Source organism: Oncorhynchus nerka, linkage group LG4, assembly GCF_034236695.1.
Source record: "Oncorhynchus nerka isolate Pitt River linkage group LG4, Oner_Uvic_2.0, whole genome shotgun sequence".
Taxonomy (NCBI): Eukaryota; Metazoa; Chordata; class Actinopteri; order Salmoniformes; family Salmonidae; genus Oncorhynchus; species Oncorhynchus nerka.
The window spans coordinates 63,778,732-63,793,798 of record NC_088399.1 but is presented as its reverse complement, the minus strand read 5'-3'; the positions used below and the strand labels follow the sequence as shown (position 1 = coordinate 63,793,798).

The following is a 15,067-nucleotide window of genomic DNA, read 5'->3' as shown; positions in this document are numbered from 1 at the left end:
TGTAATTAGTAATTCTATTTTTTTCTCCTTAGGTTTCGTTTCTGGTAGCTCAGATGACGCGGCTGGGGCTTGCACTGCCTTGCTTGCTGCCGCTGCTCAGGCTCACAACTTGGAAGTTCAAGGAGTCAACCAACTAGCAGCCTGTTGCAATGAAAATGCATGGCATAGACCGAGACCGGTAAGAGACACATATGTATTTCATTTTAATTGGCATATTATTTAGCAAATAATCTAAAGAATTCTTAGAGTGAAATAGAAAAAAAAATGCATTTGTATCTGCAGTCTGATTGATACTGTTTAACTGCTTCTTGACTATTCTTATTCACTGTGCTGCGCTAGGCTATGTGCTCACATCGTGCAACTAATTTAAACGGGGAGATGCATTTCTTGGTGGATGTCATCATGTGTGGACAAGTTTGTTTACTAGAGAGAGATGCATGGTTCCTTTGAACCGCAATATTCATTTAGTTTCGTTTTCAGATCAGGGCTCCCAGCCAGTCTCAATAGAGACTAAATTGAAACTCTATCGTTCTATTTTGGAAACGCCTGCAGGAGGCAAAACGAAACTGATTTCACATCAAGTGCCAAATATGCTACTGAGGTTTAAACTTTACAAATATTTGAGATAATTTTGCAGTATATGAAAGTAAAGCATATTTGTTTTTTTTCTAATTGTGGCTTTTGTTGAACAGTTTTTGCATAATGATATAATATAATGATATGGCTGTGCATCACGGGGTGAATTTCGACACGAGTTATGCACGCATAAATGGAACACAATTCCCTTTTTATGCACGTTTCTCTCTATGCTATTCTGACCTTGAATTTAAGCATGAGAATAGCATGTTTTTCACCCCCCATTTCATAAATGAAGGTGTCTACAGATATGCTGCTGACAGTGTTGGTCCCATGCTTCATGAGCTGAAATAAAAGATCCCAGAAATGTTTCATATGCACAAAAAGCTTTTTTTCTCTCAAATGTTGTGCACAAATGTGTTTACATCCCTGTTAGTGAGCGTTTCTCCTTTGCCAAGATAATCAATCCACCTGACAGGTGTGGCACAATTGCATGGTACTGGTACTGTGTGTATATATATATATTTTTATTTCATGAAATCCTCTTATCAGTCTTCTTCCTTTTCTTTTTAGACATGTTATACATCTTCATTGTCTGTGGATTGTGGGCTTTGTGGGCTGTGTTGGTGAGTATAAATGAACTCTATCCACAATTAGAACTTGTGGATAGAGTACATAATAATAATAATAATAACATAACAAAAATGCACATGATTTTCAAGACATTTGTTCCAACTCTCTCCTACAGCCTCCTTCTCCCTGCCCTCTGACCCTCTCTCCATCTCATCCCCTGTTGGAAGCCAAGCCATCCTTCCTTGCAAATGGAAGTCCCAGCTAGACAACGTCCCAGTTTGCCACGTCCTATGGCAGACACCCGATGCGCCCGTGTTTGAGCAAAACGGGGAGCAACGGTGGCAGGCCAGCGAGTTTGAGGGGCGGCTGGAGGTACCTGGGGAAAAGCTTTGGGAGGGCGACTGCTCTCTGATCTTGCGCGACGTGCAGTTTGGGGATGTGGGGCTTTACGAGAGCTTCATGGTGGTCGACAGGACAAGGAGGAAAAGGCGGGTGTTCATCCAGAGTGTTCACCTCTCAGTCTATGGTAAGGGTAGATCTACAGGTCAGACCTCAGCTGAAATAGTTGTTTTATATCGCTAGCCTCACCTCTCCTTATTCTCTACAGACCATAAGTCCAAGCTGTCAATGGGCATGGGTGAAGACCTGGTCCTGACGCTCCACACTCCCCAGGCCATGAGAGTGGTCTTCCAAGGGAGGAACAGCACAGAGTGGAAGGTCCTGTGGATGAGGGGTGACGGGAAGGTCAACGGGGGTCGTCTTGAGGAGGCTGAAGGGGTGGTGGTCCTCCGAGGGTTAAGGATGGACAACTCTGGGACTTATAAAGTGTTGGATTCCCATGGGCTTTCCGTGAGCACTGTGAAACTCACAGTGGAAGGTAATAAAATGGCCTCAAATGCTAATGCGTAAACTTTTTTTTGTGATGTATCTGTAAACGTGTGCAACCGCTGCTAACATTTTACATTTTGTATCCCACAGAAGTTGCTAAAACTCAAAAGATTATCCACATCCAGGACAAACCTGTAGGTAAGAGACTGAAGTAAATAAAATAAATAATTGAGATGACTTATTCAAGGCAAGTATACCAAGTCCATGACACTGTAGAAGACTGATGGGCAATAATAGTACATGTTGAACAAGTTCTCTGCATCTTCTCCGTCTCTCTAGGTAAATCGACTGTTTACAGGTCCTCCTCTCTGCTCATCGTTTTTGTCCTGCTGATCAGTCCTCTGATTCAACATCTCCTCTAACAAGGTTTAAACCTTTTTGGGCTAGTTTCCCAGAACCAAATAAACAAACCCCTATACTAAAAAGCACTTTCATCCATTGAAAGTGATTTTTGGTCTATAGGCATAGAGGGAAGACATACTGGGCCGGTGGTTGCCTGAAAGCAGCATGTGGCCATCTTGGTATGTTGTTAGGGACCACCTGCTGTGTGGTTGTGTGCGGTGGTCATCTTCCCCAATTCAACATGTACAGTCTGACACCCTTGGGCCATGTAAGCCAATCAGAGTGGCATAGTGCTTACCCCTCGCCAAAGTGAAATATAACAAAGGCTAATAAAATGTTGGTTGTAGTCTGGGCAGTGGGTTCCAGTGCACCTTTGACCTCAAATCAAAGATGGCTGAGCCAGTTTCCTGGACGCAGTGTAATTATAGTCCTTGACTAAAAAGCATGCTCAACTGAGAATCTCTTTGGAAAGTGGTTGTTTGACTACGTTTAATCTGGGTCTGTAAACCTGGCCAATTGTGTTCAGGGTGATGCCCTCCTTTTTTTTCTTCTTCTTTCTCTGCTACTGTCACATTGAGTTCTCACTGTATAGCCTACTTGTATTCTACAGTTTGGGTCAATCCAATTCAGTAACAATTAAAAGTTGCAATGAACTCATTCTCTTTAAATCCTCCTAAAATGTTGTTTCTTCACTCTACATCATTAAAGATGGAATCCCGAGTTGCTAAATGAATGATACACCCATTAATTCTTGAAGAATATAACGCCTATGTATATATCAGAACCCCAACTGCATGCTTGTTTTACTCCAATGTTAGTAAAGAATGCAAATGTTAAACCTGTCATTTTGATATTATGGATGGTCAGTCCTTGGCTCCATAGCTGTCTATGGATTTGAGTGGTTACATTTCTCCAGGTTCATCCCTTATCTTTTTACCAAAACACAGGTGGGTGGCTGCTTTATTGTTTCATTTAAGAATTCTAGCTTCAATGGGTTTGATTTGTACAAATAACCTGAGAGCATGATGTTCAGTGTTTTGTAAATATTAAATTACTCCTATGATAGTAATATACACGGAACAAAAATATAAATGCAACAATTAACGATTTTACTGAGTTACAGTTCATATTAGGAAATCAATTCATTAGGCCCTAATCTAGGGATTTCACATGACTGGGCAAGGGCACAGACATGAAACCAACATTTGTATGAGCATTATATACACAAAACAAAGTATATAATACAATCAAATTAAAGTGTGAGTTGTTTGTGTTCAATTTTATAACAGCAATGTAATCTTAATTTATGTTAAATAAAGCATTGAAAATGACAGCCATGTGATGGTCCTTTACAGCCTTGCAAGTATATTAATACATTCCAATATGTTATCATCTACAGTTACAGTATACACAACAGGGGCCCAGGAGATGCCAATCCCTCCCCTTTCCTGCTCTTCCCTCTCAAACTCATAATAAACTAGGGGTGCACAGCTCTGAGAGCCGTAGTGTTTGCTGGTTTTGGCCCTTGCCTTTTAACAAGCCTGGATTATACTTGGGAAACCAGGTGAGTTCACGCACAAACCAGTAATTGTTCAATTATGTGATAAGCCAAAACAAGCACAACTCGAGTTGTGCACCCCTGAATGGAATAGACCATCTACCCCGTTTCTTCTGACAGCCTTTGATTTCTATAATCTCTCCTGTCAATCCCCATAACCACTGAACCTTCCCTCATCCTATTTCTGTCTCTTTATCCCCTCCTGAAAAAACTAAGAACCCAGCACCCATGAAAGAAAAGGTAGCACTTACACAACACCTTACCCATTGACATTGGTAAAATCATAAACGACAGGTTCCCACGCGCAATACAGTCTTTAAATCAGTGGAGTGATGTCACGAGCAAAGGGATATACTCTTTCACTTGTTTCCAATCAGGCCATGTCAGATTTTGAGCTCCTTCCTTTAATCCATCACATCATTCCTAAATCTAGTCTTGGAGTGTCCAGTTAGAAGTTGGGCTTGTGTTTCTTGACTTCGACCATGAGGTGGTGCAGGTTGATGAGCTCAGAGCGCACGGCCAGGCTGCGAAAGGTGGGCTGGGCCAGTACCTTGTGGAAGCCATGGTAGTACTGGATCAGCTGAGTGAGCGCTCCCTGGAGTATAGGAGGACAGCAGTCAAAAGTTGAATAATAAGCTTCAGAGAAAGAAAAAAAACAACAGCCCGTGGCTCACAGTTGCCTAAATATAAAAAAACATTTTTTTTTTTAATTGTACATATCTGTCGATTTATGGGACCCCTTTTGGCTCAAGAGCACCCCTAGGGGCAAACGTTCTGTATAGCCTTTAATTACATACAATTATATTACTGGTTTTTAGAATGTGTTTTCGGTCAGTGCATCCGTTAGAGAAAGCACCGAGGGCAGTACCTGAATGATGCCAGTGCCGTTCTTGAAGTTGGTGAAGGACCTCATGACGTCCTGACTCAGAGCCTCCACAGACTGTTTCCATGTGCTGGAGAAACCCCTGACCAGCTGGGTGATCCGGGCTGAGAGAAAAAGAACGAAAGAAAGAAAGAAGGGGGGGGGGGGGTGAGAAAGGGTGGGAAGAAGAAAACAATATACATGTAGAGATGGGAGGCATGGGTGTGAAAAGGTGTGGGAGAAATGTCAGACAATTGTTATGGTGGAAAGTCAAACAACAAGCTGTGTCACAGGAGAGTAGAAACAAACAGTCCAAACAGTAGAGGTAAATAAACAATGAGTCAGGACAGGGGGGGGGGTAGAAGTAAAGAGAAGGTTACCGCGGAAACGGACACAGTCTTAGGTTTCATTTATTCGCACCAAATAAAAGAAGTGAAAGACAAAAAAAAACTGTAAAAGAGTGTGCAGGTGAGGTTGGAAGCCCAAAAAGGGCTGATATGAAAACCACATCACAAATGTAAGTAAAATAAAAATTTAAAAAAGTGCTCAATCACTTTAAACAAAGCATATTAATTATAATTGTACATGATATACTCAGTATACAAAAACAATGTGTGTGTGCGTGAGCATGTGAGAGTTAGGCTACATAGAGGGGGTTATTGTGTAGTTTGGTTCATCAGGCGGACCAGTTGTCACTTGGAAGTTATTGAGGGATGATGATATTTTGGCAATGTGAAGACAAGAATTCCAGAGTATGGTACCTCTGTATCCGATAGAGAATTGACTCTGTGAGGTGCAACAATGGGGAGGATGAAGGTTATCACAGTGTCTTGTGTTATGTAGATCGATTTCAGAATTAACCAGGAAGAATCCATTGAAGGTTTTAGGTAAACTGTCTGGCCCAGACAATATTACAGTAAATGAGATATTGGTACAGATTTCAGTACTTTGCTACAGACATTGAATATGATCATTCCAGCATAACTTTTCATCAATTATAAATCAGAGGAATCTAGTGGATGTGACTTGTTCAACTTCATTCCCACCAATTGAGATTCTGGCTCTTATTTTACAATATGTCTTATTCTTACTAGTGAATACAATTAAGTAGGATGTTTTTTTTTACATTTAAATATTATTTATTTATCTGGAACCATTCAGAAAATGTGGCCATACCTGAGTTGGTCTCATTAATTTGTGAATCAAAATTCTTGTGTGATAAAATCAAATTGGTATGATCAGCAAAGAGAAGGGGAAATACGGTAGAAGACCCAGCAGTAAAGTCATTGATATCGATTAGGAATAACAAAGGTCCAATTATTGAACCCTGTGTCACACCACAGGATATCTTGGCCCTGGTAAATGCACAGGAATTTGCATAAACACATATATCTCTATCATAAACATAACCAAGTATATGTACAGTTGAAGTCAGAAGTTTACATACACCTTAGTCAAGTACATTTTAACTCAGTTTTTCACAATTCCTGACATTTAATCCTAGTCAAATTTCCCTGTCTTAGGTCAGTTAGGATCACCATTTTATTTTAAGAATGTGAAATGTCAGAATAATAGTGGAGATTTATTTCAGCTTTTATTTCTTTCATCACATTCCCAGTGGGTCAGAAGTTTACATGCACTCAATTAGTATTTGGTAGCATTGCCTTTAAAATTGTTTAACTTGGGTCAAACGTTTAAGGTAGCCTTCCACAAGCTTCCCACAATACGTTGGGTGAATTTTGGCCCATTCCTCCTGACAGAGCTGGTGCAACTAAGTCAGATTTGCAGGCCTCATTTCTCACACACGCTTTTTCAGTTCTGCCCACAAATCTTCTATAGGATTGAGGTCAGGGCTTTGTGATGGCCAATCCAATACCTTGACTTTGTTGTCCTCAAGCCATTTTGCCACAACTTTGGAAGTATGCTTGGGGTCATTGTCCATTTGAAAGACTCATTTGCAACCAAGCTTTAACTTCCTGACTGATGTCTTGAGATGTTGCTTCAATATATCCACAGAATTGTCCTTTCTCGTGATGCCATATTCTGTGAAGTGCACCAGTCCCTCCTGTAGCAAAGTACCCCCACAACATGATGCTGATACCCCAGTGCTTCACTGTTGGGATGGTGTTCTTCGGCTTGCAAGCCTCCCCCTTTTTCCTCCAAACATAACAATGGTCATTATGACCAAACAGTTCTATTTTTGTTTCATCAGACCAGAGGACATTTCTCCAAAAAGTACAATCTTTGTCCCCACGTGCAGTTGCAAACCGTAGTCTGGCTTTTTTTAATGGTGGTTTTGGTGCAGTGGCTTCTTCCTTGCAGAGCGGCCTTTCAGGTTATGTCGATATAGGACTTGTTTTACTGTGGATATAGATACTTTTGTACTGGTTTCCTCCAGCATCTTCACAAGATCCTTTGCTGTTGTTCTGGGATTGATTTGCACTTTTTGCACCAAAGTACGTTCATCTCTAGGAGACAGAACGCCTCTCCTTCCTGAGCGGTATGACGGCTGCGTGGTCCCATGGTGTTTTACAGATGAACGTGGTACCATCAGGTGTTTGGAAATTGCTCCCAAGGATGAACCATACTTGTGGAGGTCTACCATTTTTTCCCTTAGGTCTCAGCTGATTTCTTTTGATTTCCCCATGATGTCAAGCAAAGAGGCACTGCGTTTGAAGGTAGGCCTTGAAATACATCCACAGGTACACCTCCAATTGACTCAAATGATGTCAATAAGCCTATCAGAAGCATGACATAATTTTCGGGAATTTTCCAAGCTGTTTAAAGGCACAGTCAACTTAGTGTATGTACACTTCTGACCCACAGGAATTGTGATACAGTGAATTATAAATTAAAGAATCTGTCTGTAAACAATTGTTGGGAAAATTACTTGTGTCATGCACAAAGTAGATGTCCTAACCGACTTGCCAAAACTATAGTTTGTTAACAAGAAATTTGTGAAGTGGTTGAAAAACTACTTTTAAGGACTCCAAACTAAGTGTATGTAAACTTCCGACTTCAACTGTATAATCATGAAAACATTCGGCAAACATTTCCATTATAAAAAGGGTCTGCATCCTTTCTCTATACTCACCTTCGTCATTCTTTAGTCTATCCAGCTGCCCTTTCTCCGTCAGCGCCTCGCTCTCCTTCACAAATGCTATCATGCCACCAAAGGGAGAGGACAGAATCTCCTCAATAAACTCCTGATGAAAGGAGAAAGAAAGAGGGGAACATTTCATTGGAGTAAATACTTTGAGTAAACTGACTATCTGTGAATCTGGCACACATGACAAAACTCAATTTCCCAGAATCCCTGTGCAGGTTTACCTGGCTCCTGGCCTGGAGGAGCTGTTGGAAGCCCTCAACCTCTTTACTGTCATCAGCTGCCCTCTCCTATGATATGGAGAAAAAGAGAGGAAAACAGCATGCCATCTTTCAATTCTGTATATTCACAAGACACAGCCTAGCGGTTAAGAGCATTGGCCCAGTAACCCAAAGGTCGCTGGTTCGAATCCCAGAGCCGACGAGGTGAAAAATCTACTGATGTGCACTTGAGCAAGGCACCTAATTGCTCCTGTAAGTCACTCTGGATAAGAGAGTCTGCTAAATGACTAACATTTTAATGTAAATAACTGAATGAAGGAGTCATTTCAGGTGGGTAAATAAGTGAATCATTCATGTTTATGGTTTTAAACTTGTGTTATTCTCACCATGAGCACACTGAGCATCATGTCGTAGTTGTTGATGAGGAAGATGAGCTGGTCCCTGCGTGAAGGGAACTCTGCAGCCATCTTCAGGACAAAGTTCTCCACTTCAACCTGAAAATACCAGTGTTAGCTATATCAAATCACACAAAGCACTATATCAAATGTCTATGCTAATTGTATAATCCCAACTATTTTCTTATTGTCTTACTGTTTTTTAAATTATTGTTTAGTTGTGTACCTGAAGTTGGCCAAGGAGGGTGTGGGTTCGCTCGCTGGTGAATGTCTGGTTAATGCTGACTATGGCAGAAGAGAACTCTGCATATCTGCGTGTGATCTGAAACACAACTGGTGTCAACATCTGTCTGGTATTATTAGATATTGATACATAAAACACGTGTATTCATACATAATGTGGTCTGGTGTCCAGCACGCCCAGTTTTTGAGGATCCGTGTTGCGGATGCTCTGAATGTTCATCTCCAGGATAAGCTCAAACCTGGGCCACAGCAGTTCCAGCACCGCATCCCAGTACCTGGCAACCCATGGAGAAACAATTACATAGGCATCAAGGGTGGATTTCTGAGTTAAGATGTGTGTTTTCATTGAACAAATCTGTATCGAATCCATTGACGTCAATATGTGATTTTCATTTGACGTTTTAGTCATTTAGCAGACGGGGTAAAGTAGGGAGTGAATTTTCATACTTTTTTGTACTGGTCCCCCGTGGGAATTGAACCCACAACCCTGACATTGCAAGCGCCATGCTCTACCAACTGAGCCACTCAGGACCATCATCATGAAACAAATTACATTAACATGTCAGGCCCCAAAAATGTTACATTTTACAGTACATAGAGTAAAAAGACTACTGTATCATAAGTTAACAATTCGGACTTTCCCCTTACTTATAGCATATACACTCACCGGACAGTTTATTAGGTAAACCGATCTAGTACGGGGTCGGACCCCCTTTTTACCCTCCAGAACAGCTTGAATTATTTGGGGGGTGGATTCTACAAGGGACCTAACTCGTGCCATGGAAAAAATCCCTCACCAGTATACTACCGCCACCAGCCTGTACAAGGCAGGATGGGTCCATGGACTCATGCTGCTTACGCCAAATCCTGACTCTACCATCAGCATGACGCAAAACGAACCGGGTGATGTTTTTCCACTCCTCAATTGTCCAGTGTTGGTGATGGCGTTGCCCACTGGAGCCGCTGCTTCTCGTTTTTAGCTGATATGAGTGGAACCCAGTGTGGTCGTCTGCTGCAGTAGCCCATCTGTGACAAGGACCGAGTTGTGCGTTTTGGGATGCCGTTCTGCACACCACTGTTGTGCCGTTATGTCTGTTTGTGGCCTGTTAGCTTGCACGATTCTTACCATTCTCCTTCGACCTCTCTCATCAACAAGCTGTTTTCGTCCACAGGACTGCCGCTGACTGGATGTTTTTTGTTTGTTGCACCATTCTCTGTAAACCCTAGACACTGTCATGAGTGAAAAGCCCAGGAGGGCAGCCGTTTCTGAGATACTGGATCCGGCGCGCTTGCCACCGACGATCATACCACGCTCAAAGTCGCTAAGGTCACTCGTTTTGCCCAGTCTAATGTTCAATCAAACAGTAACCGAATGCCTCGATTCCTGTATGCCTGCTTTATATAGCAAGCCACGGCCACGTGGCTCACTGTCTTCGGGAGCGATCCATTTTCCTGAACGGGGTACCTAATAAACTGTAGGGTGAGTGTATAGCAGACTGCAGGAAATAGGATAAGTCTACAGCATTATGCTCCAAGTTAAAAGTGTATGGAGTTTTTGCACTGATTGAGTACTACTAACTTGTCCAGGGCTGGGATGGTCCTCTTGTTTGTGATGGCTCTGAAACGCAGGATGATGTGGATACACAGGAACACGGCGATGCTGTCGTAGCAGTCCGACACATAGGTGGACATGCTCTTCTGCAGGGGAAAGAAAAGAGGAAGAGAGGGAAAGGTGGGTATAGGTACGTTAGAGAAGGAGTTAGTCATATCATAAGAGACCATCATCATGATCAGTTCACAAAAAAGAAGGTCCTCCACCGTTAAAAAGCTCTGTTATGCCATTGTTTTTTTTGTTTTTTTTACAGCAATGCTTTGGTGAAAAAGTCTTCTCGTACCAGGAACAAGCTGAGTGTCTTTCCCATGACGCTGTTGAAGAGGTCCAGCCCAGAATTTCCAGCCACCATGAAGAAGTCAGACAGGAAGAGGAACTCTCGACAGCCGTTGTCCAAGAGGGCGTAGTGCTGACTGCGGAACAGCGTCTCATAGGGATACTGAGAGGGGACGAAGAAGGCTGGTTGGGTGACTTGATAATCTACATCAATGTTAATATTAGAACTGGAGTCCACATGCTTTTCTGCGAAGCTTTGCGTTTAACTGTCAATCTGTGGTCCGAGTTCTGCCGTTGTGCATTCCTTTAAGATGTGTGTGTGTGGTGACAAGACGGTAGTGAGAGAAGCACAGGTGTGTTGGAGCAGTACAGCTTAACGATATCTAGACGTTTAGGGTTGGCTTTGTGTCTTCACCTCACAACCTTATACTCTATGCATGTTCAAATGATTTCAGAGTAGTGCTAAACATCTTATAATTAAAAGGTAGGTTCATTTCATTCAAAATGTCTGTTACTCTCGAGCAGTAGTACGTGGCATAGTTTGGAGGGGTTGTACAGCGCTGCCAGTGGTCTCACCCTGCAGTCCCCTCTCTGGGCAGTGTGGGGGATGAGGATGGGCCCCTCCAGCTCGGCAGGGCTCAGCACGGCCCCCCGCTGGCCCAGGGTGAAGATGGTGTTCCTGCTCTTCAGGGAGGGCTTGGAGAAGAAACCTTTCTTGGCCGTGTCTTCCACTCCCATCAAGTCATCTTTGTCTGCCACCTCTTCATACTGTCAACAGAGAAAGAGGTTACGCGAACAGTATTAAAATAGTATCAGCTAATTTGACTGATATGACACTCGACACTGTTGAAAATGTACCATCAAACATAACATAGCCCTTGCTGTACATTATAGCAGCAAGCTGTTCCAGAACAATTCACAGTGATAACCTAAATTAAGGTACTGTATATTGAGCCTATAAACCAAGAGAAGGCATTTTAACTCCTTCACTCCCTTAGCACCTGTGCCATTTGCTCACCTGTACTTTGAGGAGCCTGCCGCTGTACGACTTGAAGTAACTGTAGTAGATCTTACTCATGGTGTCCACATATTCATCCCTGATCTCCTTGGCCACTGTCCTTTCGTTTGCCAAGAGGAACTGATAGAAAAACCTAAAGTACGAAGAAACACTTACGATTGTGGTAGATACATGACTGTGGCGGTGCTTTTTGGTCTGTTTGAAGGTATCGAAGCCCGTTATAAGCCTATATTTACCTGTACTTGAGGAGGGTGTTCTGGGGGATTTGATAGTTGGTCATGGGCTTTCTGAAGGAATAAATCTTCTGCAGGATAAATTCTCGGATCTTTGTGACAGCCTGTGGAACAAAATAAAAGGCAGTTTTATACACAATATCTTTGCTCCGTTACCTTCCACACCGTTATTCCTCGCTTACATCTCCTTCTCTTCCCATCCCATTCTATTTCTCTCCCTCCCTGTATCTTCACCTTGATTTTGAGGCGGTCCACAATGTCCTGGATGTCAGAGCAGGCCAAAGTCTCCCTGAAGCTGAGCTCTTTGGCAAAGTTGATCTTGTTGTTGAGCTCATGGAGCTGCTCAAGGAACTCCTGCTCTGTCACCGGGCTCTCCAAGATTACCCTGCAGACCGGACAACATGTGGGGGGCGGACAGTTCTTAGAACACATGCTTACCCGTAGGAACACTTACAACATCGTAGAGACCGTCAAGTGCATTTCTCAGACATCAATATGACATATGGTCTCCCATTAAAACTATACAGGTACATGTATCGTTACAAATCTGTCTAAAACACACACTCCCTTACTGGATCATAGCTCCGGGCACCACCAGCTCATCCACCAGTTGGCTGAGGTGGCTGCGTACAGCCTGCCTGTTCTTCAGCCGCATGTTCATGCTGACCGACTGCTGCTGCAGAGTCTGGATCTCACTGCTGATGGACGAGAGGTCACTCTGGAAGCCGCTCAGCATGCCCTCCATTCGCTGGAGAGAGAGAGAGGGGAAAGGTGGGGATAGAGAGAGAGAGAGAGAGAGGAAGAGAGAGAGCAAGAAAGAGGGGGGAGAAAATAGATTTGTCAATGGCTTCGTTACATATTTTTTCCAGGAAATTGCAAAAGCATTCTTTCAAAACAACTGCACGTGCAAAAATGTTGACCCATTTGGAATGGACTTGTGGACGTCTGAAGCCACTTGATACACTTTTGATTGAGGAAATCATCCACTCACCTCCAGTATGGAGTCACAGGCTGTGATCTGGTTGTGCAGAGAGGCAATATTCTGGCTCTCCTTGATATCTGACACAAGCTTGGTCAAAGATTACCTATCAGGGTGAACTACTGTACCTATCAGGAATTACCATAAATAAAGCACTAATTCTTTCACACAATCATTCAAGACATTAATGGATACAGTCTTTGATGGAAGCTTGTTCAATCCGTTGGAGTTCATCCTCCACTTGTTTAGAGTATTGCCGGAGGTCAACTCCCTGAAAGAAACAGAGATTCAGATGAAAGGAAACCATCCATTGATGGAACGTAGCCTTATATACAATCTGTAAAATGAAAACTAACCCGAAAATACAATTGAAACTGAAATGTGTTGATGTTTAGGACCACGCGTGGTGCAGCCGTGGTACCACGATCTTACCGTTTTCAACGCCTCCTTCACCAAGTCATCTTCAAGATTAGCCTGTATGTGAACTGGTGGGTGAAGTAAAGGAAAGTAGCTAGTTTAATCTCCATAAAGGTACATTCTTACATTCATCCAAGACACTGAACTAATTAGCTAAATTACTATTTGGCTATGAACACATTTTTCCAGATGATATGACCATTACTTCAATTGAAAAGACAATAATGCTGAAGGACTTACTGTCCACCTCATCCAAGATGAACTCATCTGTGGTCAAGTCCAAGTCACCCAGGTTGAGCGGGGCCATGGCATCTGTGTCAGGCTTCATCTGTTGAAGAACGACAGTAAAATGACATGGCTTTGATGTACTTTGTATAGGAAGATAGAACAATTCAGCTAGCTAGCTAGCTACTCCATTCATACGAGTAAAGACTTCCCTAGCTACTTAAATAGGCCTTTTCAATTGCAGCTTTTAGACAGTTGCTTTCTATTTTTTTCCACCTCTGAGGCCCAGCCCCTAAAAAGTCTAGGGCTCTACTCTGACTTGGGGCCAATGGGGACTTCCAGGAGCGGGATGAAATATCTGACCCTGTATCAGTGGATAAGGGAAACTTCTTACCCATCTGTTTATTGGGTTGTTTTGGGGTACAGATAGTTCAGCCTGATTGTAGCGTTGGCCCCTTGATGACCCTTAGTGTGTGTCAGACAGAGATATATGCAACATGGACAAGAAAGCAACACATGTCTGTAATCGTGTGTGTTAAAGAATGTTATTTTATTTATTTTGTTCTTAGCAGGTAACTTGCTAGCTCTGGTGCAGGAACGTCGCACTGGACCATAGCTTTAAACATAATAGCAATAAATCAGTGACTGGCTAGCTAGCCTTGCATCTCTGAATGATCAGGACGACGACAGCAAACACTACAGGTAATGTAAATCACCAGAAATGCAGCTGGTTAGAGATAGATAACAGTAGCTTGGCTAACGAGACAGATCAGACGATGATCTAGTTCGCTAGCTACGTAAGTTGTGCTGGTGTTGTCAATGTAATGAACATATAGAGCAATAGAAGTCGAACAGTCAAGTTATCAGAAACATATATGGTATGCAAGAATCATTAGCTAACGTCACCTCATCTTGTAAATATGCCATGGAATTCGCCGTTGAGTGGACAGTTGTGTTTACATCGGACATAGCAGCAGTCACTGCTCTATCCGCCATAGCTTCCAAACCTAAAAAAAAACTACAAAGGTAGTGTGCTCTTCCCCAATGTCCCCGGGATACGTGAGGAAAAACAATAAGTAAAGATCATTTTGAAATTAGTTGAAAATAAATGTATGTTGAATACAATTATTAGACAAATATACACAATCTTAAAGGTAATGTATATTTTATTTATTGGTGTATTGTTTTAAAAGCTATCTTTTAAATGTTGTATCTCTATCTTGCACTGACCCACTCACTAGACCTCAAATACACACTCACTCACACACACTTCATGATTGTGTATTTTATTCCTCTTGGGTTAGCTACTATATATTTTATTCCTCTTATGATATATATATATATATATATATATATATATATATATATATAGTATCTAACTCAAGAGGAATGAAATACACAATAATGGAGCTATATACAGGGAGTACCAGATCAATGCGCAGAGGTACGAGATACTTAATGTACATGAAGGCAGGGTAAAGTGACTAGGCATCCAGATATATATATATATAATTTTTATTTTATTTATTTTTTACTCTGCATC

General features: G+C 42.2%; 2 protein-coding genes and 1 long non-coding RNA gene across 4 annotated transcripts; 2 read left to right on the top strand and 1 right to left on the bottom strand.

Moving 5' to 3' along the window:
* Positions 1–70: 70 nt before the first annotated feature.
* LOC115128402 (uncharacterized) lies at positions 71–3,710 on the top strand. Its single transcript, XM_029658231.2, has 6 exons — positions 71–178; positions 1,150–1,202; positions 1,325–1,675; positions 1,757–2,026; positions 2,128–2,175; positions 2,317–3,710. The coding sequence occupies exons 1-6, from the start codon at positions 150–152 to the stop codon at positions 2,397–2,399; spliced, it is 834 nt and encodes a 277-aa protein (XP_029514091.1). The 5' UTR covers positions 71–149; the 3' UTR covers positions 2,400–3,710.
* vps52 (VPS52 subunit of GARP complex) lies at positions 3,468–14,537 on the bottom strand. Of its 2 annotated transcripts, none has more exons than XM_029658220.2 (19): positions 14,431–14,537; positions 13,540–13,627; positions 13,315–13,367; positions 13,078–13,153; positions 12,895–12,962; positions 12,476–12,651; positions 12,138–12,288; positions 11,907–12,007; positions 11,671–11,803; positions 11,229–11,420; positions 10,660–10,815; positions 10,344–10,462; positions 8,916–9,039; positions 8,748–8,843; positions 8,513–8,620; positions 8,130–8,195; positions 7,894–8,005; positions 4,806–4,924; positions 3,468–4,532 (listed from the first exon to the last, which is right to left on the bottom strand). In XM_029658220.2, the coding sequence occupies exons 1-19, from the start codon at positions 14,518–14,520 to the stop codon at positions 4,386–4,388; spliced, it is 2,175 nt and encodes a 724-aa protein (XP_029514080.1). In that variant the 5' UTR covers positions 14,521–14,537; the 3' UTR covers positions 3,468–4,385. The 2 variants fall into 2 exon arrangements, with proteins under 2 accessions (XP_029514080.1, XP_029514082.1); XM_029658222.2 differs by lacking the exon at positions 14,431–14,537 and adding an exon at positions 13,919–14,396.
* On the top strand, positions 10,410–12,042 carry LOC115128410 (uncharacterized). Its single transcript, XR_003863515.2, has 2 exons — positions 10,410–10,496; positions 10,630–12,042. It is a non-coding gene; the product is annotated as an uncharacterized LOC115128410 (long non-coding RNA).
* Positions 14,538–15,067: the final 530 nt, after the last annotated feature.